We start from the raw sequence: 22,909 nt of genomic DNA, 5'->3' as shown, positions 1-22,909 counted from the left end.
TTCTCAAACTACATCGCAATTCGTTACTGATGATGAGGACAATTCCGCACCCATGGATTAGCCATAGCGAGACCAAACATCTCCTCCTTCATTTATGACGATGTTTAGAGGGCCGAGATATTGTATCTTGCAAATCTTGGTGACAGGGTATAAATCGACGTGCGAGTCTCCTTTGAATCTCTCCCATACTAAGAAACATATTCTGACGTTTGAATCCTGTACATCCAAGCAGCGTCTCTACTTAAGCATATAATTAACCGTCATCAGTCCTTGTTAACCTGCCCACACACGTGCCCACCCAGCAGCGATGGCTCCTTCTTCTGCTGCTTTCTCCATTTCTCTCAATTCAGATTGGTGAGCGGTAGACATATTTCTGCATAACGTCGTGTGTTCGTGACATGTTTTGCCTCATGACTTTGGTTAATAGACACACTGTTGGTAATTATCGATCAGCATGTGGGAGATGGGTGGTCAACGGAAAAGGCGGGTGGTACTCCCAACCTGGAACAAGTGAAAAGGGCATCATCATAAATAAAGTGAGCACAATGAAACAAAATAATTTCAGCAAAATGCACGAGTATGAACAATGCACGCAAGCAAACCAAACCACAAAAGTGATGTGAAAACCCTTGGTTATATTTTATGCGTGTGGATTTGCAAGAAAAGATATTCTACAGTCTGTGGGGACTAAATTAAATGGCAGCAAGTACGGATTATTGACCATTCTTGGTTTTTCAACTCCCCATCAGCATGAACTGAGGACGATAGGGCAGGAGGGTGGTGAAGGAAACGCACAGGAGAGAGAGAGATCTTCTCGTCCGCTGGTTTATTTATGCTTTCACCGCCAGATTCGTCGTCACGCCATGCCATTCCGTTTACAAATTAGCCTCTTATTCTCTCTTTCTTCGTGGCGGATCAATGGAAAAAAGCATTATTTTAGCTTAACGTTTCATCGCTGGCAGTTGGAATTGATATAGTTGAGTCATTCGTTGTTTGTGTGTGATATTGGTGGAAAATGAATCCATGGTTGAGGTTTTGAGACCATTATTGCATTAGACCACACACATTTCTATCCATATAAATCTCGTGGCTTACTCGGTTCACTCCATGTCGCTCCATTCCATCCACTCCCTTGGGGCCGGGAAGGATATTGGTCGGTGGGTTGAAGAAATTGCTTTGTTGGATGAAGTGCTTTCACTTTCCTCTTCCTTTTGGTCGTCGTCGTCGTGGTGGTGGAACTCATACATGCCAATTTCTGACCAAAAGCCATTCATTTTCCCCACCTCCTCCTCCCACTTCTCGACTATGAGCCAGTCAATAGAACGGAAATCCGATTGACTCTCACTGAATGATGGCAAAATGTTTTACTTTCTACTTTCTCTCCCTCACTCTCTCACTCACTCTCTCTGCCGATGGTGGAAGTGGTGAAAAAGAAATTATTTCTCCTTCGTTGTCCACTTTTCCCCCTGCAGAGTTATTCCATGCTTCACTTTGTATTGTTTTCTTCAAAGGGAGAGAAAAAGGAGTTTTCGCAGGGATTGCGCAGCGTCCTGATTTTTCAAGAGGCCAAAGTTCTGCCCTTTAAACAAGTACTTGACAAATGACGCAAAAGAGTTGTAATGAAATACTCACATGGACAGAGTTCCACCAACTTTGATGGAGTTTTCCGTGCTCCCTTATCTTCTACGTCGTACACATAGATACTTTTCCTAAATCCTGAAAAGACCCCCATTTTCCCAACGCGAGTATTAAACAAACTCATTGTTTAACCATGATGTTGATGAACAGTGAACACATTTTTTGTCGAATTTGCAGAAAATGCCAAATCCAAAAGCTCCCCATCGACGGAAGAACCACCGGCGACGGAGGAATGCTGAAACTGGAGCACTCCACGCGTTGAAACCTATTTGTGACCTTCCTGCAACAACGTGTCGTTACAATCAACTAATTCACACAATAAGCTGTAGGACAAGAAGCGTAATGTTAAGGGCACCCGGACGGGACTTGAGTGTCACACAAAGCTGCACACAGAAACCAAGCAATGAATGCAAATGTTGACGAATACCTTTTAAGCAGATCTACATATGTATTTTAGTGTGTGTACTATAGCGAATCGATATTAGAGAAAGCAATGTTTAACTGCGTATTATCATGCAGGGAAGAAAATATAAATGAAAAGGTTTATTCAAATGCAATGGAGTATATAATAATTAGAAAGTATTCACTACATACATACGTATGCAAATATATTATCTGTAGTTAGTTAAAGTACGCACGTGTAGAAGAGGATGTCGTTGAGTCTGACTGGATGGCGTATGTTGATTGGTAAGAGTGTCAAATACCTTAATACGTCGATATGCGTGTGATTCAACATGTTCGTCAGATGGATGAAAAAGTTACCAATTTGTGATAGGATTGCAAAGAACTAGAAATATTACACGACTCGCAGAATGCCTGCATTGCAATCCCCTTATGAAACGAAACCAAGAAACACATTTCCAAACCTTCTTGTCCTAAATATGGATACCCATTTCTTAATTCTGATTATGTGTACTCGAATTTGAATCCAATTTATATCGTGTAATCTCAATTTCAATACATTTCCCAGTTTTATTACTATTGAAAATAGACCAAAGTTATCCATATGCCTGTCTGCATATATGTAGGTTGACTCGAGAAATTAACCTTTTTTCACCACTATGTAGTATTGGTCCACTACCAAATTTTAACCCTTTTTTCAATCGCAGTTCGTTGGTCGTTGGGTAGCGAACTGCGGTACTGATGCCAAGAAGCTTATCCACAAACAAAGGAAACCTAAACGTATCAATATCGACTTATTCTCCTAGCTTTATCCCTTTTTGGAGCAAACTGACTCTATACAAAAACAAGTCCTTCAAAAATTAACAGGGCACCAATCACAATATTTCCTACGTAGGTCTCAATCTGATATAATCTATGTGCAGATACAGTACAACTCTACCTTTTCCACATATTTATGAGAGAGCTCTTACGACATACACAAGTGTGAATCTTAATTCTTGTCGCAATTCCAAAGATGACAATTATTAGCATAAATGCGGACTTAGGATGTATTTTCATTGAATGGCAAGCAAAACCCACGTAGTTTGCCCATTTAGCTGACCTCTTCGTACCATAGAAGCATATATAATCGACGGGTGGATTATTTATCCAGTCATAATTGCTAAGAACAAACAAACAAATAAATAAATCACTACCCACTACTTACAAGCAGCTAAGTAATAAATATAACTACAGAATTAACGGAGTATTGTTAAATGTGGATAATTTTGTTAGTTATATGTATGTACAACTAGTGCAATATGGATGAACCTGAGTGATACCTGTTCCGAACGCATAAGATGTAAATAAATATTATTAAATTATAAACACCGTTGGAAAGTTATCTTTCGAATAAAAAACCGACGTTACACAGCCATATTTTAAATGTACGTATTTATTTATGATTACTTTTGACAAAGGTTGCATTTACTCTGCAGCGTGATAATTCATGATAAGAAAAGTGTCGAGATAACATCAACAATAGAGCACAAGACACAATTGCCACGGGGTAAAATTTAAGTTTGTTGTGTCCGCAGGTTTAAAACAGGACTACTTCGTCTTCTTATCCGACTCCTCAGCCTCATATTCGACACTTCCTCCAGCATCAATTCGAGTGTTGTCTACTGGATACAGCCTGCATATTTTATAAATGAATAGACATACTTTCATCAGAATACTCTTGGTTTATTAAATTAAGGAGCACAAAAAACCATACCATCTCTGATACAGGTAGATTATAAAGACTATATCATCCCTGAAGCAAGCGACCCGATGTGCGGTCGGCATTGTTATGATGAACGCAAATATATCGTCAATGAAAGTATTAAAAGCCTGTCATTTTCAAGAGAGACAACAAATTTTAGACCTTTGTGGCAATGAGATGATGAATAAACTATAGCACATAAGAAAGGCCGTTGTTGACTTACCTTGTACATGAAAGCACGCCAGGGTAAGTGCGCCACTGACTTGAGCCGGTAGTTGATAAATAATTGAGGTAGCATAAACAGGAATCCAAAAGCGTATACCCCATTCACCATGCTCTGGATTGTCCACGAGTACCAGCTAAAACAATAAGAGATTATTTGAACGTAAAACATAAATGGGTAAAATAATGTAAAATGTGTACAGGGGAGAGGTAGCTGGACAAAAGGTTCAGCCATCTATGGTTTCTGTACCTTTTGTGAGGAGTGTACAACAAGGAGTAGACTGCGCCCCCCAGGCATAGCGGATACATGATGTATGAAAGGTACTGCATGCTCTCTACGTCATGCTTTGCAGTGGCCATTTCGGATTCTGTAAACTTGCCGAAACATAAACGAGGTAAGCTCCCCTTCTTCCACTCGATGGTAACCTTCAGTGCTTTTGACACCTTCCACATCTGCAGTCAATTTTGTATAAATCAATCCAGGACGAACAATGATGAATGATATGTATTAACTGACCTCAATGACGGATCCTATTGCAGCAGGTAATATAACGAGCATGCTCGACTTTTCCTCCAATAGGTAGAGGAAAACAACTGTTTGACTAAAACATCTCCAGATTATGGTTCGGAACGACAATCCTGCAGTTGTTTTTCGTTGCTTCCAGTAAATGACGTCATTTTTGAAAGCCAAAAAGTCAAACAACAGCTGTAATTTTGAAAAAAAATAATTACAATTAATTATGAATGGAATTGACAAACATCAAAATTACGCACGTGCATAGACGCTACAAACAGTGTAAGTGCTAAAAGATACACATTTGTGTCTGCGAAAACCCCCTTGATCTCGTCCATGTCTTTCGATGTGAACCCAATAACATTCATAGCGTCCATGGCGGCTTGAAATTGTGCAGCCATTCTGTTGACATAAGACATAAGAACCTAGTAACGTCAACTATTATAGTCTTTATTTTCCTGAGAAGATGATTAATTACCTGATACTGCCAATAGAAGCTGGAGCAAACTCAAATTCCATTTCGTAAGATGTATCCGTGTCATTAATTTTATAGAAATCTCTCAGCCTACTGTTAAATCTGTCGAATCTCATGGGAGGTAGGTAGGTGTCCGATGAAACTAGTCTGCCGAGAGAAAATAAAATTGCATAAAATATAAAATCAATCATAGTATGTGCACAGTGCGCATAATAATTATGCAAGTCTTTTATTGTAAATTTCTTTAATTGGCGACGTACCGAATCAAGCCAGAAAAATCCTGCGGCAAATCTCTCGAAGGTAAAACAAGCGGATCGGTCAGCATTGTCAGCCTTAGTTTTTTGGCGATGTGAACAATCGGTTTTTCTTGACCTTTCTTTGGTTGTAGAGTTTCTTTGGCTTTCTGGTCCTTTGTCTGCAGCATAGTAATGACAGAATAATATTGTTTACATTAAAAAAGAATGCCGTATGCCAGTAAGTATAACTTATCGTTACATCAGAGTCCTTGAGAAGATTGAAAGTTGCAGCTTCCGGGACAAGATATTGGGTCAACTGGAAATATGCCATGATTGTTGTAGGGCTCTGTAAACTCTTATCCCAATATTCAGTTTCATCCGCAGAACGTGGCATGGGCGCAGCAAACGCATAAATATGAAGGGTCCCATTTTTTCTCGTTTGTCTCGGCAGTGGAATGGTGATGTTTCTGAAACAAAGTAATTTGTACATAATTCAAATTCGAAACCATCTGTAAACCATTAGTAAACCATTAGTAAATTTAACAACGATATAAATACTTGATAATTAAGTCTTTGGTGTAGTCGAAGGGTGTCCATCTGTCCACGAGGGTGAGTTCTTTCCATGACCTTAACTCTGACTTGTGAGTGGTCCCTAGGATAAGTTGAAGTTTGGGCTTGTTCGCCAGGAACGATTTGAGACAATGACTTCCGTCCCCACATGTTGGTGGAATGTAAATCCCGACAATGGAATAAATTGAGTGTAATACATAGGCGGTGAATATGCCACTAAATAACAGAGACCAGGAAAACTTGAACATTCTAATATTCTGATAAATAAATATGAATTATCTAATTCGGACTTCAAAAACTAAAAAGACTATCTTTCATATATCACACGCCATTTTTGCTATAATTTTGCAAATTCCATGTTCCGAACAGCAACGAAAGCAAAAAACGGCACGGGAAACGTTACTGCTTTATTTTTAGTGCAAAATATTTGACCCCGATCTTTGATTTGAAGTATTGCCAGTGCAAAAGTGTGACAAAATTGACAACTGGATTTGCTGAGGTGGATTTGTTGCCATTTTCATTGCCGGGGTTTTCAGCAGGGCACGAGGAAACATACCAACTCGGTATTAGTTGATTTTATGCCAACGAATAGTACTTGTATATGCAAATCAGTATGAAAAATTAAGGATCATCATTACTCTACTAACAGGTAAGTAGTTGAGCTATGTTATAACTGTGGTGTGATGAATATTATGCATTATGTGCATATTTAGTATGGACGAATATTAAGGTAAATCCTATACATCCATGGGTAAATCTAAATCTGAAACTAAAAAAGATGTCGTGAACTCAGATATCATTCATAAAACATACAGTGCTACAACACGTTGATTAAACCTTAAAATCAGTCAGATATACAATTGGTAGATTATTTTCATAGCTTCCCCTCTTGAGGACGAAAATTATGCATTGTTGTAAGAGTGGCATCGCATGCAGCCATTCCGATGGAAAGATCGACGTCTTTCTGACATATGTAACGTGCAAAGTTGGCATTGCATGCTGGCACTCTCTCACATGTCGTCAGGTCAAGAAGAATGTATTCTGTCACCGCTGGACGAAACATCATGTCAAAAATATTCAGACTCAAGCTCTTTGTTTAATTTATGCACTCATTCGATCGTCAACCTCTCACCTGCGAGATTCGCTAATTCAACAATGGAACGCCGCAAGTCAATCTTCAAAAAACTAAAGGCTCAATTCTACATTCTAATTTTCTTTCTACTTTTCCTTGCGCTGTTTCCAATTTGTTTCTCAATATGCGTTCCCATTTACTTGTTTCGATTCATTGTGACGATGGCTCGCAAAGTATTTCGACGCGACCTCGGGAACCTGATCAACACTCGGAGCGCAGTGATAGCCACGGATAATGCCAGTGACAACCCAAAGTGGAACCTCTGCGTGTGGATTACCCTGGATGGCAATCTGGATTTTGTTCAGTTTCGACAAACCTTCTTACACGACATAGTTTTGGAGACGAACTCCAAAGGGGAGCTGGTGAACCCAGAGTACCAGCAATACTACGCCAAATGGCTTGGGTTTCTCTTCTGGAAGTGGGAGAAAGCATTCGACATCCGAGAACACATGAAATACTACTTTGAAAACCTTAAGGGAGGAAGTTATCTCGAAAAAGTGACGACTAACAAAGAGCTACGTCAAATTATCAAAGGGTTGACATCAGAACCGTTCGGACACGAAAAAAGCCCTTGGGAATTCTTGTTCATTCCCAACTTCAGAGAGGAAGATGACCACTCTGCTCCTGCCCCCACTACAGAATCGAACAAATCGGTCTTGATTTTCAGAGTGCATCACGGATTTTGTGACGGTTACGCAATATTGTGGCTACTGCTTAAACGACTTAACAAGGTGGGGTTGGAACGTGTGGCAAAACCTGCCAAGTTGCCGAAGGGGCGAGGTCGCACGTGGCGAGTACTTTTGAACAGAATATTCTCTTGGCTCCGTGCTCCCTACGACTTTATGACGCTCATGGTGGAAAGTAAGGACAAGAACGAGTGGCATTTGTCCCAGGAGACGTTGGAGAGACCATTCAACACCGCCTTCACCCCACGAATTCCTTTAAAGTACATCAAAGAAATCAAAAACGGGAACAACGTGAGCTTCACAAGCGTCATCATGGCGGCGCTCACTGCGAGTAAATTAATTGTGCTCTGTGAATTCCATTGTAGGTAAAATTGATGGTAAAATTGTATGCTTTCGACCACAGGTATAAGGAATTCCATGATTGAGAGAGGTGCGAAAGTGCCGAGAAAAATGACCACGGCTGTAGCAGTGCCAATGCCAGGCCATCCAGACAAACTAAGGAACCACTTGTGCGTTACACAATTTAAAAGAAGGGCGACAATTGTGAGAAGGTGATTACAGGCAGGTTTGTCTTCTTTTTTAGTATCTTCTCCTTCATGTCGCTGCCTGTTGGAGTATCCGATCCGAAAAAGAGATTGATGAAGATTGAGAAAAATTACAAGAAACTGAAACAATCATCAGTGAACCTATTCAGTTTCCTAATGATCCCCGTATTCGGAGGACTCTTCACGTGGATGATTGACTGGTTTTCCTTCAACCATTTCTCTACCGTTCTCACATCCAACTTTCCAGGACCCGCAGAAAGCATGCATTTCATTGCGGGTGGAAACAACAACAAAGTTTTGGACATCAACTTTTCTGCCGGAATGGGTACGGGCAATGTTGGTACGCAAAATTAATTATACATCGCTACATATATTTCAAGTATAGAACTGATTTTAAGTGCTTTCATTCATTCCTAGGCGTAGGATTCTGCATGATGAGTTATGCCCACGGAATGCGAATCATAGCCAGCGCCGACAAGAACATCTTGCCCACAGACGAAGCCGTTGAGGAGTTGAACGTGAAAATTGAAGAGGAGCTTAAAGTTCTCAGAAATTTGCATTGCGGGAACACCACCGTGTAAAACTAATCATAAGCAACTCAATAAATAAATTTTACTTTACTATTCTTCAAAAATACAAAAATACAAATACAACAAGCATGCATGCATTTTCCTACATACGTACAAATAAATCAGGGTGATTATTTTTATGCACATAGCATATGTACTTATGTGAGCATGGGGTAGCTTCAATGTACTCACAGGAGTCGTCCAAATTACCAGTAATAGTTCTCACATAAATGCATATGCAACATTTTGTGGAGAACATGCAGATTGGTTTCTCCAGCTTTTCCAGGAAACTTCTGCATTGGAGTGAGAAGTTTCTTCGCGCTGCTCGTAAAATTTCAAATTCAGCTGGAAATGCTCCATATCGGAATTGGTTCGTTATCGTTACATCCCAACATCATTTTTCATACTTACAAATTGTCAAGACAAGTCGAGTCAAAAGTGTCAATCAACTAGTTCATAAACTGGCCCAGTTCAGTCAGTGTAGTAATAATCTAAAGATCCATGGTGTAGTTACTGTTCGCCCAGATCGTACTGTCCACAGTTAGCAAATCGTTGTATTTATTTGTGAGTATTGAGTACTATATACCACCGGATTACATGAACTCATAAAAGCTTTTGGAAAGCCGTATTGGCATCAGTACAAAAATAAGTACGTATTTTTATTGCAGTGACTTATTACTCAAAATGTCAAATGTCTGTGTTGATCATATCCAAATGTGGCTTGTTGGGAGAGTTCAACTCGGTGACTCAGTGTCGTCTCTCCGCTGTTATCTGCACCACCATGCTATAACTTTCCCTTCTTCTCGTACAGCACGGAAGTGGGCTCGGCTCATCAATAACTAAATAATCGACTCAAATACATAATTCATTATGCATGCCAGCAAGAAGTCTCGTCGCACTTTGAGGCATATACACGCATATTTATATATATGCCCTCCTCGCATGTACATAAATAATACATAGTGTCAGCCAAAACCTCTGTTTTTGAAGAGAGCGAGAGTTTTGATACGTGGTTGGTTGTCAACCGGAGAGTGAAAATGGTTATCATCGAACATTTCATGCGGTTGAACGGGCGTTTTCATACCTGATCGATGCGCGATGTTTTTCTGGTGAAATGGACATTAGTGGAATTGGAATGAGGGGAGGAGTGGATTCAATGCCCAGTTTTAAAAGATTTGTACAGACAAGAAGAATACCGTGCTACGGATGGAAACTATACCAACATCATGGGAGCACAGGTGTATAAAAAGTATATAAAAATCCTTTTAATTCAATCCAATATAATATCACCCATGTCACGCCAGAAGAATCCGCTCTTTTGTGTGTAGCTGCCCAAAACCACATTTTTAGGTGGGATCATATCTCATAGTTGTGTGTATCAAAGACCAAGATGAAGGCTTATTGCCAATTTTTTGCCTGCCCAAACTCCTCCATGCAGGTCCAATTCACTGGCGTTGTTGTAAATACATAGTAGAACTTGAAGTGAATCTGTTTGCTAGACTCTGCTTGGATTGGATATGGGTCTAAGTGCAGATGTACTACTGCCACGGGATGATGATAGATAAAGAGCTGGATGGATACATAGGAAGAAGATGAATACAATGCGATGGTTGTGCTCCCCTCATCTTGTGCACGTTTGTATGTCCACATGTACATACATTCAACGCGAATGGTGAAGTTAGGTAATGCCATTGCACGTAAGAATAATAAGCAGTAACTCGTTGTCCGACAACGCTGCTGCTGCGTTGGAGTCATTCGCCACTCGAACTGCATGAAGCGTCGTTTCATCCTCTCCTCTCTCGCACCAGTGAAACCGCAAGTTGATCAGGTTTCGAATTTGTTCAAGTCAGTGGTCGGAGGAAAGTTCATGTTAAATATTGATATCCGTTTGTGCAGGGTGTTTTTGCAGTGCGTGTTATTATTTTTATTTTTGCTCCGACAACTCCTGGGTTCAACAACTCGACGCTTGTGACTACTGCTCCTAAAAGTCGCACAAAACAGGACATGAACACCGTTGTTAATAACACTCGGCGTATGTTTGCTCTACATAAGTTTGCGTATCCTTGCAATTTGTAAGCACGGAGAGGTTTTGCTCCACTTGTTGTGATGAAACGATAATTTGCTTCACTGAAGGAAAAGCTGCTGGAATTAGAACTGCGTTGTTATTTCAACAACTTTGATAGAAAGTTCACTCGGGTGGATTGATGTGTTTTATATTTATCGCAGTTTTGTTTACCAACATCTCGCGTATGGAGTGCAGCTTATCTGACTTTAGTACAAAATGACTTGAGCGAGCATGCGGAGGAGACACGTATTCAGCGCAATTGACTTTTTTGGTGTATTTTATTATCTCTCCATTTAAAAAAGCGTCAACAAGTCGCAATATGAAACAGTGTTTTGTTTTTGCATTGGCGTGAACTTTCAGGGTTCTCATTGCGCGACAAGAAATGCACTTTGTTCTCGCAGGCAAAACGTAAAAAAATATCCAAATATTAAGCGAGTGTAGTGTGGTGTCAAAATATATGTAAGTGTGACTGGACCCTTAATAACGCCCGCATACATATTATTATCCCTGTTCTATTTTTGTACATCCACGTGGTGGCCTTGTGGTTTAACCCTTTTCATTGCTCCCTCGTTTGTGATTTTTTATACTACTGCTCACATCACTTATCTGCTCCACACTTGCACCGTCGCCAATCTTCCAACTATCCATTAGTGAATATCGTCCAAAAAATATCAGTGGTGACACAGTTCGAGAGTGAAACTTTTGAGGCGAAATGGAGCACCTGTACCAGCCTGAGGAGGGGATTTTCAGTGCGAATTACGAGACCTTCAAGGAGTACTACACGAACCCCCACCTGACCCCGGCACACCATCCTCCGAAGGGAACCAAGTTGTTGGACCACCTCATTCCCGACGACGCCAACAACCTGATTCACCCAACAATGAGCAACGCCTCCCTCCCTCAAGCTCCCGGCAACTCTGCCCTCGACGCCTATTTTCATATGAGTTGGAACGTTGTTCACATGGCGAGCCAACAACCTCATTGTGTTTGGGTACGTTCACCTCCTTCCTCCTTCAAAATATTCCATACTATTTTCCGGGTTGTAAAAGTAAGGAGGGATTCGATCTTTAGGGATTCGAGAGGTTGAAGGATTAGTCAAACAACATCTCCTCAAAGTTGAGGGTCGGGTGAGAAACCTTGAAACTGTAAGACGAAAGAAGTGTACAACAAGATGTATAATCCGGTTCTTCTCAATGAGCATCCATTCATCTGTTATTCAGCTATTTTTGAGAGGCTGGTCAACCAAAGTCAACAGGTTTTCTTTGCGTATATTCATTACTAGTGTACGATGAGAAACAAATAACAGGACGGGGAATTGGTTGATAGCAACTAGTAAGTCGGCATACGTTGTAAGGAGGTATTTAGCAATAAAGCTCGGGGATAGGTGGCTAAATATACTCGTCGTGGCGATGGATGGCCATTTACTATGCTATTTTCTGCAAGTGGTGATTTTCCATGTCCACGTTCCACGCAAACAATTTCCCGGAGGGGTTGCACATATGTATCAGCACGTAAGGAGAATGAATGCCGTGTGGCTTTTGCACCTGTTTCATCACCACGATTTGCATCCCACATTTACCTAAGTACACTAATGTGGTGTGTGCAACATGAAAAAACGCGTGCAGATATTTATGCGAAATTCATATGATAAAGTATTTCAGGAAATCCGCTGCTGTTGTAAATAAATACATGTATCGTGTACTAATTCCCACACTAATATCCCGTTATGCCACAAGTCAGCATTGTCAGTCACGTCTCGTTTAACTGGTCACTTAACAATTATTAAAAGTGTTCAAGTTAACTTTACACTAGTTAAAATTGCATCCCATTATTGAAGTGGCGTTAAGAAGTATGCATACGGGGCAGACTTTTTTTATGCCACGATGCTTCTTTCTGAAATAGTGCATAAATCAGTCGTTAGTTTACATGCAGATATTTAGGAGAAGATGGGGGTCCTTGGTCTCGCGTTCTGTGGACTTATGTCAGACGTGCAGTCAATTAGCTTTGACACATATTTTATTCACAATGCTCGACTTCATACTGGCGGACAGGCGGAGTCGCTAATTGAATTTGCAATTGGAAACTATGTACACTTCAAAGGACTGATTTCATGTCAGTGTGGACAAGAATAGCATGTCAAGTGCTAATTCGCCATGTTAAGTGACCACTCTCTGATTACGGAGGATCAGTTGTACATAAATAAACACTCGGCTAAACATAACCACAAAAAAATCTAAACCAAATTAACAACAACACTTGAATTAAACAAATTTCAGTTCATTTTCAGTCTGACACTTTCCATTTCATCCACTGTACACATATTTACGTGGGTTCAAACAGTTGTTAAAGACCACGTGATGAAATTCCTGTAATGGGATTGCATGTAATAGATATTTTGGCAGTAAGATTGGGTTAAGGGGCACTTAATTGGAAGGAGGAAAGCCGATGGAGAGATATTATTCCATGCGCTGTGATGACATTGGACGCGTTACAAGAGTTTATGGAATCGAGTCAAGAGATCGTGCATGGTAAAAGTGATGGAATGGTGGTCTCGTCTCATGGCGGCTGTGGTGGCTGCTCGTCTAGGCCTTGGGAAGATTCATTAGGGACAGAGTCGCCAATTTGTTCGTACAGAGCATCTTTCCGCACAGGACTGCGTGGCTGTCGTTTTGACTTGAGCGTGGACAAGAGAGCGGATGGACACTCGTTCGTTGGGCGGAACACGTAGCGTTATTCTTCTCTGTGGCAAACACTGACTGAAGGGCACGATCCTATGGCTAACTGCTTTACCTGTGATCTCCGCGTTTTATGGGAATGCAGTAATGCGAAAAATCAAGTTCAGCGTGCACCCTGTTCATTATGAGACGACCTTTTTTGTCTCTGTCACACCAATTACTATTAACATTCGTATAAATCACTTTCTTCATTTCTAACTTGCTTACAGATTTGCATTGAGTGAGTTGCGTGGAATATGTGCTTAAAGTTGAAATAAATATTATAAGTAGTACTATAATTTGATGCATTGGAGCTAGTATCAGCCACCACGAGATAAAATTAAATACCTAGTTAAATAATCTGCCGTAATTTTATGGCTAATTTTACTACCAACCATTCCCATCTCCCAGTTGATGGGGGAATAAACAGCTTGCTGCTAACAACAATGAATGTGTCGGCATTTATTGCAGGGGAAAATGAGAGGAGAGAGGAAAAATAGTGTATTTTATGTTATTTCGGTATTGACAATCGTAAGGGTAAGTTTCAAATTGGTTGGCATTTAGATGTGCCTAATAGATACAACACAAGGATATTCGGTCATGTCCAGTTCAAGGGCACGCATGAACATTCGTCTCGTCGTTTTGGTATTAGAGTAGGATGACGCGTAGTCGTGATGCTAGAAGAAAACCATAAAATGTGTAAAACTGGTTGGTCCACATTGTTGCTGCTCAGTTTCCTGGAATTTACACGAACACCATCTGAGTTTACATACATGCACACGTACAAATGTACCTTTGCACAAAGGGTACGCATGGAAAAGTACGACAATCGAGCTGGTGCTTCTTCACGTCCACTCCACCAACATTCGATTGAATCTCCATTATTATTGTTAATAAGAAATAAGAATTTTACCGTCTTCCACTCGTCTCTAAGTAGAATGCAATTAAATTGAAATGTGTCTCTTAATACTGATCACGTCTTGTTTTATTTTCAGCCGCTGCTGAACATGAGCTACTGTTTGCTGATTCTGCTGGGCCACTCGGTGCAGAGGAGGGTCTTTGGCGTCTTGCGAGCATCCGAGCAGGACAACATGAAGGAACAGTTTTGGAACTTGGTGTTCTACAAAGTCGTCTTCGTGTTTGGCGTCGTCAACGTGCAAGACGTGGAAGACGCGGTTGGCTGGTGTTTCTTCGTCTTTCTCATCGGATGTCTCCAACTCGCACGCCAACTCTGTCAGGAACGTCACAATTATGTAAATCCTCAACTTCCCCCTTCTCTAGCATGTCCATTCTTAGCTCTAGTCCAACCCTCTTGTTTTCCTGTCAAAATTCATACATCTTACACTCCAGTGTCGACAAACTCATGGCAAATATGGTCTGGAGATTTGATGATTTGGAATTCAAGGTTAATGTCAAAAGTGCTTGAAGGCGTGTTGCATATGCTGCTGCCTATTTCAAGCTGATGCATGTCTCTCTGTGTGGTAATGAAAATGAAAACTATGCTCGAATGTACTTTGCATTGAATGGTTGAATGTTTTGCCTTTGCAGTTGATTCTAATGAACGACTGGAGTCGTCGTGGGCAGTGTCGCCGACACCGGATTCTTGGCCTCCTCTGCTTCATCTTTGTGTCATCCATCCTCCTTTTCGTTGGAGTCGGTGGCTGGTACTTTTGCTACGCTTCAGGAGCAGGAAGCAAAGAGACAGACTCGCTGGACATCAAACCCGTTTACTATGGCCATGGCTTCGCAACCACCACTTCAAGCAGCAGCAGCGGCGCCTCGGCTAGGTCGTCGCAAGAGTCGTCGTCGGCGTCGGCGTCGCCAGGCGCTCCCTTAGATTTCAATCTGGGCCTCCACAGTGTGATCTTTATGCTGTGCGAGCTCGGGCTGCTGGTCATCCAGACTTTGCACGTCCTCATCATCTGCATCTTTGAGCAAGTTCGGACGAAATGGTACAAAGGGAAGCAAATCAGTGACGAGACCTACTCCAACATCAGCCACTCCATCAACTTCAAATTCGACTTGATCTCCTTGCTCTTTGATTTGGTGAGTGCAAATTTGGTAGATATTTATCCACAATTATTCCGCCTTGTCATCTATTATGTATTATTATAAATACTTATTATGCAAAGTTTGCATAATACGAACGCCATGACATAATCGGCTGTGTTAATTGTGCAAGGTCTTTGTCATCACGACGCTAACTGCACAAATAGTTTTGGAGAGAGCAAATGTTTGGATCAACTTTGATCATATTTATCATTTACATTATCATCAGTTGGGCGACGCGTGGCTGTTTTTATTATTTATTTCTTTGTGTCCCCCTCCGTGTGCAGAATTGAACTGTTGGCTCTTTGATATCATGAGTCGACACTTCTATTGCCAAAGTTCGTTGCCAACCATCTCCTCCGCCTTTCATCTAGAGGCTCAATGTCAATGCCAAGGCAATTTAAACCCACCACGGCGTTCAGCGTGTGTACAAATAAGAATCTGCTAGTGGAGGAGATCTCTTTTTGTCATATTTGTACTATCGTATCGTAGACTGCGGCACTTGTTTACTACTTAAATACTTCTGTGTGCATGAAACAAGTTTTTTACGGCTTCTGAATAAAGTGGGCAAATAGTAGCAGGTAGAATACTCTGACATGTCGTATTCCGTAGTAAGAACAAAAAATAGATTTGTTTACTTGCAACGCTGGTGAAGTATTTTTACTAAATATCCACTAAACTTGGCTTCAGGATAAAGACGACAAAGTTGTGCGCAGTGGTTAAAGCGTGGATCCAAATATTTGTATGGTCATTCATTGGAGTAGATAAAGGAGACATTATTATTACAACGAAGGCTAGGTCACAGATCATCCTTCCCGATTTGTACAAATGGTAGAGATGGTCGGAAGCAAATAATGAGTGTTATCAGGATCACTTATCTGACACAATTTAGCATACTCAACACAAAGACGATAATAATACGTCAATCATAATCATTTACCGGCTGAATAAAAATACTCCTTGATTGAACGAACGCAACAAGCAAGCGCGAACGATGATAACGACCAACCTTCCCTTCCGCTTGTAATTAATGGTGTTGTAAAATGCTTCGATACACAAAATGTCATGACCAAAGCGAGTTTAGTTGAATTTGAAAACTCTGACGGTTGGTGCACATGATGGATACGTCTCACTGCATGTGCGGCTGAACAATTAATTCCCTCATATCTACCAGCGAAGGCACTCCTTCCTTGACTTCCTTAAACCACAAAAGAGGTACCCATTGGATTAATTGTGTAGATGAAAATCTCTCGTTTCGTCAAAGTCCACTGCACTTGAGAATAATTTTATAAATAAATAAATGGTGATCATAAAAAACTGCAATTGTTGAGAGAGAGAGGGAATCGTAGCAGCTTTGCCATGACTCACATGCTCCATGTCATTTAACACATTCAAATTTGTGTGTATGCACATAAGCTTCATTGTGAATCGACGACGAAGAGGTGAATTTGGGAGTAAAATGAATTTCTTTTCACTTTGTCTCATCTCAGGAGATGAAGCTGGGATAAGGCTCAAGGTGTGTGCTCCCTTTGTCACAGCGATTGCGACGACGATGCAATGATAATGCATTCTCACCACTCGCCCAACTACATAATTTGCACAAATTGAGATAGAACAAAGCAAAGTCACGGAATGGGACTGTTTTGCAATATCTACAACAATCATTACTCGAGTTGAAACTGCAACCTGGGATGAATGCTGACTTATTAGATGCAGTGAACATACATGTGTGTCATGTACATATGTAATCCAAAGACAACAAACAAGGGTTGTTTCACACAGGAATAATGGGGCATTACCAAATTTTGGTTGGGATTCATACCTTGAGTGTCACTCCTGAGAGTGCATGCATCACATGAATTATCACAATTTCAGCATCTCGCCCCAAGGAGACGCCCCCGCAGAGGAATTTTATGCATATACGAACCTCCAAATTTATAAGCCTTGCCACAATTTTGTTCAGAGACACGTCTGACTCTACAAATTTTGAATATGACACCGGACGCTACCATGACTTGCACAACCAATTACTTTGTAAACCAATGTAATTTAGGGTCTCTCAGCATTTAAACCTTAAACCATTTTATGCAAAAAAAGTGGCGTAAAAAATGCAAATGCACATTCTTGAACGTATGTTCTTACTTGCCTATGTACGTGTCACTTTGCAACATGTTGCTTAATTTGAGACTAATTACGATTGAACTTTTTAATTCCAGGTTCATCACGTGCACATGTTGGTCTGTTGCAATTTGTTCCTGTCGATGACTTCCCTGGTCGTTTCACTGCAGATGAGAAATCGAGTTCGAAAGATTCATCGTGTCCTCAAGAAGCGCCAGTGCTACTTGTGGCTCACGGAACATATCGACAGGTGAGAAGAAGGAACATTCCCTGCCGTCACGACAAGTCGCTAATTTTTACGCTAATAATTCGCATACGTGCCATTTTCACGATGTTTGTTATGTGAATAGCTGTTGTGCATTTCCGCGAGTTTGTCCTGTACGTATGCATATGTACATACATACATAAATATGCACATTCACATATATTTATGTAGCTGTTAGCATTGTGTGTGATTAATCTCCGCGTCGTCATTTTGCTTGACACCTGACTTGAGCATTATTGCAAGAAACCATAAATTCGTCACTTTCGCACGTCTAACGAATATTGCCTTGCAGTCACTTAACCACTCGCTTAAACCTTATACCAACTAATTTGCATACTGCTTATCTCTCTTGACAAAAACTATCACACGTTTTTGCATCGCCTGATTTCCTCCATCCTGAATGTGCATGCACTGTTTTTTGCTCGTCTACTTCTTGACGAGTACTTTCACAGATGATTAAGTGCACAAAAAAGAAGCGGAAATGCGGAAATAATGAGAAACCTAATTTGCAGCTACCCAGACGCTGTGTTTGGAGATGCGAGCGGCTCGTCGTCGTCGCCATCGTCAGAGGAGGAAAAATGTGCCATTTGTTGGGACACGCTATCTAGTCAGAAGGCAAAGTCGTTGCCCTGTCACCACATTTTCCACACCCCTTGCCTGCGACAGTGGCTCATCGTGAGCATGAACTGTCCCGCCTGCCGCCACTCCCTCGTCAACGAGAAGGAGCAGTTCCGACCGGCGGAGAGGACGACGCGGCGCCTCTATGCGCCCAGACCCATCGGATTGTGGGGCTTCTTACAAACCGGACAAGCCCTTCTCGACTTGTAATACAAAACTTGCCCACTAAAGATGAAACATTATTTACTTTTCAAACCTATAAATTTGTATTAATTAATTCCAGGTTTGGAGGATGGGACCCTCAGTACGACGACTATTACGACAACCAAGGTACGAATCCCAGTCTGAATTTAACTCAGAACGTATCATACAGTTTCGATATTTATCATCGCTCTCCATTTCTGATCTGGTATTAAAGCAGAATGTGCACAAATGTATTTTGCACAGACGAGCGAAGTGAAACCCACTTTATTTCCTGCCTCTGACTCATCGATGCATAATGCATACAAAATAATTATTAAATAATATCTGGTGAATTAAAGTGCATAACAATTTGTTGGCGTTACATTTCTGGTTTCACGCTCAACTGGTCTGGTCCGACGGACGAACGACTATCTCTGCTGATGCATGTAAATAGTTTGTAAAGTTGTGAGAATGGCGAGATGAGATTAAGTTGGCCAATCCCAACAAAGGAAATCTGGTTTTCCTTCAAACACCCTTGGCCAGCCCCAAACCAAGCTCACACGTTGCAGATACTGCACGTTGCTCTGACTTGTGACCTTCGCCAAAACATTCCTTCACTCGCTCACTTGTATCCTTAATTAAAAACTTGCCGTAAACAAAATGAGGCAGAAAAGTTCTTCCCAAAATCCAGCGAGTATGTATGTAAGTGTTTGTTTTAGATGAAAGTATGTTTCTCGTTCTGCAGATTCACCGGCCACACCCGTCGTCCCATTGTTGCCGCATTATGAGGAACCCCATGAGGTAAACACTTCGGAACAACGTACCCGATGACACCATGCGTTGAAGATTGGCAAATCCTATGTAAACTGAAATATTCAATGTTCTCTCAAATTCACAGTCGCCGCCGCCATCGGAGGACGCACCACAGACCACAATCACTTCAGAGTAGGGACGGAAGAGGAGCATCAGACTCGAAGGACAAATAAAATTGGACTGACCAACAAAAAATCATCTTTTTCTTGCAACATTTACAATCACTGCTGTCTGCGCACAACTGCGTCGAGTACTTTAACAGAATGGACTGATGTGCAATTTCATGGAATAATATTTTAATAGCGCTCAACGAAACTAACCCATCGGGATGAGCAGTGAGTACTACCGGACAGAAGAGGGGTATCCGTTTAAAATAAAAGTAGTTTTAACCAAATGGTTCAATATTGACAGTTAATTATTGCTAGCAATACGTTCTTACTCGTACAACGTGTAGTTCTCGGATGGTTACTTAAAATGTATTCGACGTGACGTGTGTGTAAATAGGTAACACTCACAAAAAAATAGGGGTTAGTACGACGTGTGATATTTTGAGGGGAATATGTTTAATCCGCCAATCAAGACTGTCAAATATTTGTAAAAAAAACTTTTTAAAAAACGAACCGAGATTTTTATCGCATGCCGAATCGAAAATCAAGTCGTGATTGCATTTACCGCACATAATGTGTATATACTTATGTATATTTATCGTATGTATGTATTACGAGTATTAGAATTCAGCGCAAGGCTCAATAAATGTTGAATAGTTTTATCATTTTGTAAACTATATTTTAGAAACGTTGCTCATTTGTGATTAAAAATGTTTTTGTTCGAAAGACATAATTTTGAAATTTATTTGTTCGTTTGAAAGTCAAAAATGTATCAAATTGCTTTCATGGACATTTACGATACAGGTTTCCGCTTGACCTCTTCACACACTGTCGTTGAGAGTGTGGGACTTGAAGGCCAAGTCGACGCTGAGACTGGAAAATGGGATGACCAACTGAGCATTCGAGTTTCCACTTCCTGCCGCAAAGTTGTTGTAGTGGTAAAAGCCGCTGAAGGTCGTCGTGTCCGTGTCGGAAACTTCGCAGGACTTTTTGTCCCGTTTCTTGAACTGGCGTTTCAGCTTCTTCAAGTCGAAGGAGGCTGGTTGGAGGCACTCGGTGAACTGCTTCGTAACGCCTTTGACCTCCTTGGAAATGCAGAGCAGGCGAGTGAGCATCTCGTGAAGACAGCTCACGTGCGTCACGATCGACGTCTTGATCAGAAGGGTGAGGTCGTCCCGCTTCGAAGTGAACTTCAGTTCCTGGACCACGTCCTGCAATCATACGCACAACTTGAGCTTCGTGTTTTTCAAAAAGACTAGTCTTTTATCGTATTTAAGCGTCATGAGGTAGATGAATTCATAATTGCACTGGTTTAGAACCCTCATACATAAATCATAATACTGCATTCTCTGATCGTATTTATGTACCTACTTATGAGATCAGACTCATGTTGTCTAACCTTCAAAAGATTTTTAATGCTGCCTGGATAACCCGTCGTGTAAATCTCTTGTAAATGCTGGACCGTGTGCAGACATGCTCTAAGCGTGGTTTGGAGGTCGTCAGTCATTCCCAAGAATATGGTCCTTCGATCCGCAAACTCCAAGTCCAAATACTTTCCCCAAAACCCGTCAATGTCGTTCTTTACGAGGAGCTCGCCTTTGTGGGTCTCGGAGAGGAAGAGGTGGTCCTGGAAGAGGTCGGCAGGAGCAATGCGGATCTTGTGCAACTGGTCGGGGTCAAAATGTATCACGTCTGGAGAGTACTTTTTCCTCATGGCGTTGTTAAATGCGTCCAATTTCTTTAAACTCTTGGGATTTAGTTGAGCCAAAGTTTTGCGAAAAATCTCTTCACTGAATTTTGACAAGCTTTCAATTTTATGAAAAACTTTCTTTGAGGATTTGTAAAGTTGGTTGGAGAGGTTTCTCAGGGTTTTGAGTTCACGGTTGATCATTACGAGGACCTGTTCCGGAGAAGTGGGGTCCAACTCGACTCCTGCCAGAATTATGAGCCGCATCCACTCCAGAATGAAGACGGGATTGCGATTGGTATCCAACTGTCGACCCCAGAGCAGCTTGATTTCTGGGAGAAGCAGACACACCTGAGTGTGAACCAGATTGCACGTCGCATTGTTCAGGATTCCTTTCAGAGTCTCCACTTGGTTCACGAACGTGCTGAAAATGGACTTTGTGATGTGACCACTGGGGCTGAGGTGGAAGAGGTCACTGTTCGGTTTGCTTATCAACGGGGAAATCATCCCGGCGTGGTTCCACTCCCCCTCGTTCAGGTCGTCATCTTTCGGAAAGAGGAAGGAGAACGGGTTGCTTTGTTTCGCCTCCCCTGTTTTCGAGCAATAATGAATTCAAGTTGTTTCAACCCGGTTAATAATTTGCTAACGGCTAATAAGTAACTAGCAAATGTCCCCAAATAGCAATTACGTACACTTGTCAATAATTTCGTTGCAGTCCAACTGTTGCACGCCCAAGGCTTGAAGCCGATGTTTGACTATGGATTTGACAAACTTTCGAACAAAATGGGCTTTGGTATAACTTTTGTGCCACGGACTTTGTAAAGCGGTTTGATTGAGGTTTATCGCATTGTGCTGCTCAAACACGGCTTGTGCTCTGCCAATCTCGCGGAAATCTCGGAGTCTACGCTCTCTAAATCCGGTGGGAGGGATGGATTGGTTTTGGAAATAAAAATCATTCGTTGCCCCGAGTCGTGAACTGGATGGTTTGTTTTGGGAAAATAAATTGTGCATTTCAAGCCTGCAAGAAAGAAGGTCATACATAAATCGTTCCTTGTTGCCTAAAAAATCCGTATTAGGATCACAGAAATCAAAATGAGGAGATTTTCATTACGTAATTGAAATTACGTCGTCGAACACGGCTTGCAAATTGATTTTTGACCAATCGCTCAAATAGTCATACTCGGAAATGTCGTCGCTGATGTTCTCATAAATTCTGGTGGCATCGTCCTTGCTGATATTTCCGTTGAGTTCCGCATTCGTAGATTCTGCAATTGGAGGGTGAGAATCGAGGCTTCGTTCCAAAATTGATGTAAATCTATTTATAAAATACACGCGCATGATAAAATAGTGATGCTAATTTCTTCTCCTCAATGTGCTAATTAATATTATGCACTTGAACGTAAAGCGGTTGTAGGCACGCAGATCGGTCTCGGAAATCACGAAATCTGCCATTGAAGTGACGGAAATGTTGTTTGCAGCCCCATGATTTTTCGTGCCCCCTTGAAACGTTGAGAGGGGCGTCACCTGGTCGCGGACCAAGTTTCTATCCGTTGGCAC

At 41.3% G+C, this 22,909-nt stretch overlaps 5 protein-coding genes across 5 annotated transcripts in view; 3 read left to right on the top strand and 2 right to left on the bottom strand.

Annotated features, from left to right (window-relative positions):
• The window catches only part of LOC110858342 (calcium/calmodulin-dependent 3',5'-cyclic nucleotide phosphodiesterase 1A), a 48,227-nt gene extending 44,770 nt beyond the window's left edge, over nucleotides 1–3,457 (top strand). Inside the window, exon 19 of the mRNA XM_035858839.1 lies at nucleotides 1,816–3,457. Within this exon, the coding sequence (XP_035714732.1) occupies nucleotides 1,816–1,877 (62 nt within the window). The 3' untranslated portion in view covers nucleotides 1,878–3,457. The remainder of the gene's footprint in view (nucleotides 1–1,815) is intronic.
• On the bottom strand, nucleotides 3,458–6,266 carry LOC110858341 (cleft lip and palate transmembrane protein 1-like protein). The gene is made up of 10 exons (XM_022107073.2): nucleotides 5,790–6,266; nucleotides 5,491–5,698; nucleotides 5,256–5,410; nucleotides 4,999–5,142; nucleotides 4,781–4,922; nucleotides 4,524–4,712; nucleotides 4,257–4,459; nucleotides 4,008–4,143; nucleotides 3,797–3,912; nucleotides 3,458–3,715 (listed from the first exon to the last, which is right to left on the bottom strand). The coding sequence occupies exons 1-10, from the start codon at nucleotides 6,047–6,049 to the stop codon at nucleotides 3,631–3,633; spliced, it is 1,638 nt and encodes a 545-aa protein (XP_021962765.1). The 5' UTR covers nucleotides 6,050–6,266; the 3' UTR covers nucleotides 3,458–3,630.
• Nucleotides 6,267–6,442: 176 nt separating this feature from the next.
• LOC118438476 lies at nucleotides 6,443–8,793 on the top strand. Its single transcript, XM_035858840.1, has 4 exons — nucleotides 6,443–7,950; nucleotides 8,023–8,128; nucleotides 8,203–8,504; nucleotides 8,582–8,793. Exons 1-4 carry the CDS (start codon nucleotides 6,732–6,734, stop codon nucleotides 8,743–8,745), a joined length of 1,791 nt encoding a protein of 596 aa, XP_035714733.1. The 5' UTR covers nucleotides 6,443–6,731; the 3' UTR covers nucleotides 8,746–8,793.
• Nucleotides 8,794–9,104: 311 nt separating this feature from the next.
• Nucleotides 9,105–20,342, top strand: LOC110858522 (E3 ubiquitin-protein ligase AMFR). The gene is made up of 8 exons (XM_022107338.2): nucleotides 9,105–11,789; nucleotides 14,508–14,765; nucleotides 15,061–15,558; nucleotides 17,778–17,929; nucleotides 18,457–18,768; nucleotides 18,846–18,892; nucleotides 19,491–19,546; nucleotides 19,644–20,342. The coding sequence occupies exons 1-8, from the start codon at nucleotides 11,511–11,513 to the stop codon at nucleotides 19,692–19,694; spliced, it is 1,653 nt and encodes a 550-aa protein (XP_021963030.1). The 5' UTR covers nucleotides 9,105–11,510; the 3' UTR covers nucleotides 19,695–20,342.
• Nucleotides 20,343–20,464: 122 nt separating this feature from the next.
• LOC118438424 lies at nucleotides 20,465–22,403 on the bottom strand. Its single transcript, XM_035858661.1, has 3 exons — nucleotides 22,045–22,403; nucleotides 21,065–21,942; nucleotides 20,465–20,876 (listed from the first exon to the last, which is right to left on the bottom strand). The coding sequence occupies exons 1-3, from the start codon at nucleotides 22,391–22,393 to the stop codon at nucleotides 20,487–20,489; spliced, it is 1,617 nt and encodes a 538-aa protein (XP_035714554.1). The 5' UTR covers nucleotides 22,394–22,403; the 3' UTR covers nucleotides 20,465–20,486.
• Between the last annotated feature and the right edge of the window lie 506 nt (nucleotides 22,404–22,909).

Source organism: Folsomia candida, unplaced genomic scaffold, assembly GCF_002217175.1.
Source record: "Folsomia candida strain VU population unplaced genomic scaffold, ASM221717v1 Fcan01_Sc021, whole genome shotgun sequence".
Taxonomy (NCBI): domain Eukaryota; kingdom Metazoa; phylum Arthropoda; class Collembola; order Entomobryomorpha; family Isotomidae; genus Folsomia; species Folsomia candida.
The sequence above is the reverse complement of the archived record's forward strand: the minus strand, read 5'-3'. Positions and strand labels throughout refer to the sequence as shown.

Excerpts from the sequence above, each read along its gene's own strand:
- LOC110858341 (XM_022107073.2), bottom strand. The coding sequence starts at position 6,049 with ATGTTCAAGTTTTCCTGGTCTCTGTTATTTAGTGGCATATTCACCGCC. Across the intron at positions 5,699-5,789 it reads ACCAAAGACTTAATTATCAA|AAACATCACCATTCCACTGC; the intron begins GTATTTATATCG and ends ACTTTGTTTCAG. Across the intron at positions 4,460-4,523 it reads CAATAGGATCCGTCATTGAG|ATGTGGAAGGTGTCAAAAGC; the intron begins GTCAGTTAATAC and ends AATTGACTGCAG.
- LOC118438424 (XM_035858661.1), bottom strand. The coding sequence starts at position 22,393 with ATGTATGACCTTCTTTCTTGCAGGCTTGAAATGCACAATTTATTTTCC. Across the intron at positions 21,943-22,044 it reads CAACGAAATTATTGACAAGT|GGGAGGCGAAACAAAGCAAC; the intron begins GTACGTAATTGC and ends GCTCGAAAACAG. Across the intron at positions 20,877-21,064 it reads GCATTAAAAATCTTTTGAAG|GACGTGGTCCAGGAACTGAA; the intron begins GTTAGACAACAT and ends GTATGATTGCAG.
- LOC110858522 (XM_022107338.2), top strand. The coding sequence starts at position 11,511 with ATGGAGCACCTGTACCAGCCTGAGGAGGGGATTTTCAGTGCGAATTAC. Across the intron at positions 11,790-14,507 it reads AACAACCTCATTGTGTTTGG|CCGCTGCTGAACATGAGCTA; the intron begins GTACGTTCACCT and ends TTTTATTTTCAG. Across the intron at positions 18,893-19,490 it reads CGACTATTACGACAACCAAG|ATTCACCGGCCACACCCGTC; the intron begins GTACGAATCCCA and ends CTCGTTCTGCAG.
- LOC118438476 (XM_035858840.1), top strand. The coding sequence starts at position 6,732 with ATGCAGCCATTCCGATGGAAAGATCGACGTCTTTCTGACATATGTAAC. Across the intron at positions 8,129-8,202 it reads GACAAACTAAGGAACCACTT|TATCTTCTCCTTCATGTCGC; the intron begins GTGCGTTACACA and ends CTTCTTTTTTAG. Across the intron at positions 8,505-8,581 it reads AATGGGTACGGGCAATGTTG|GCGTAGGATTCTGCATGATG; the intron begins GTACGCAAAATT and ends ATTCATTCCTAG.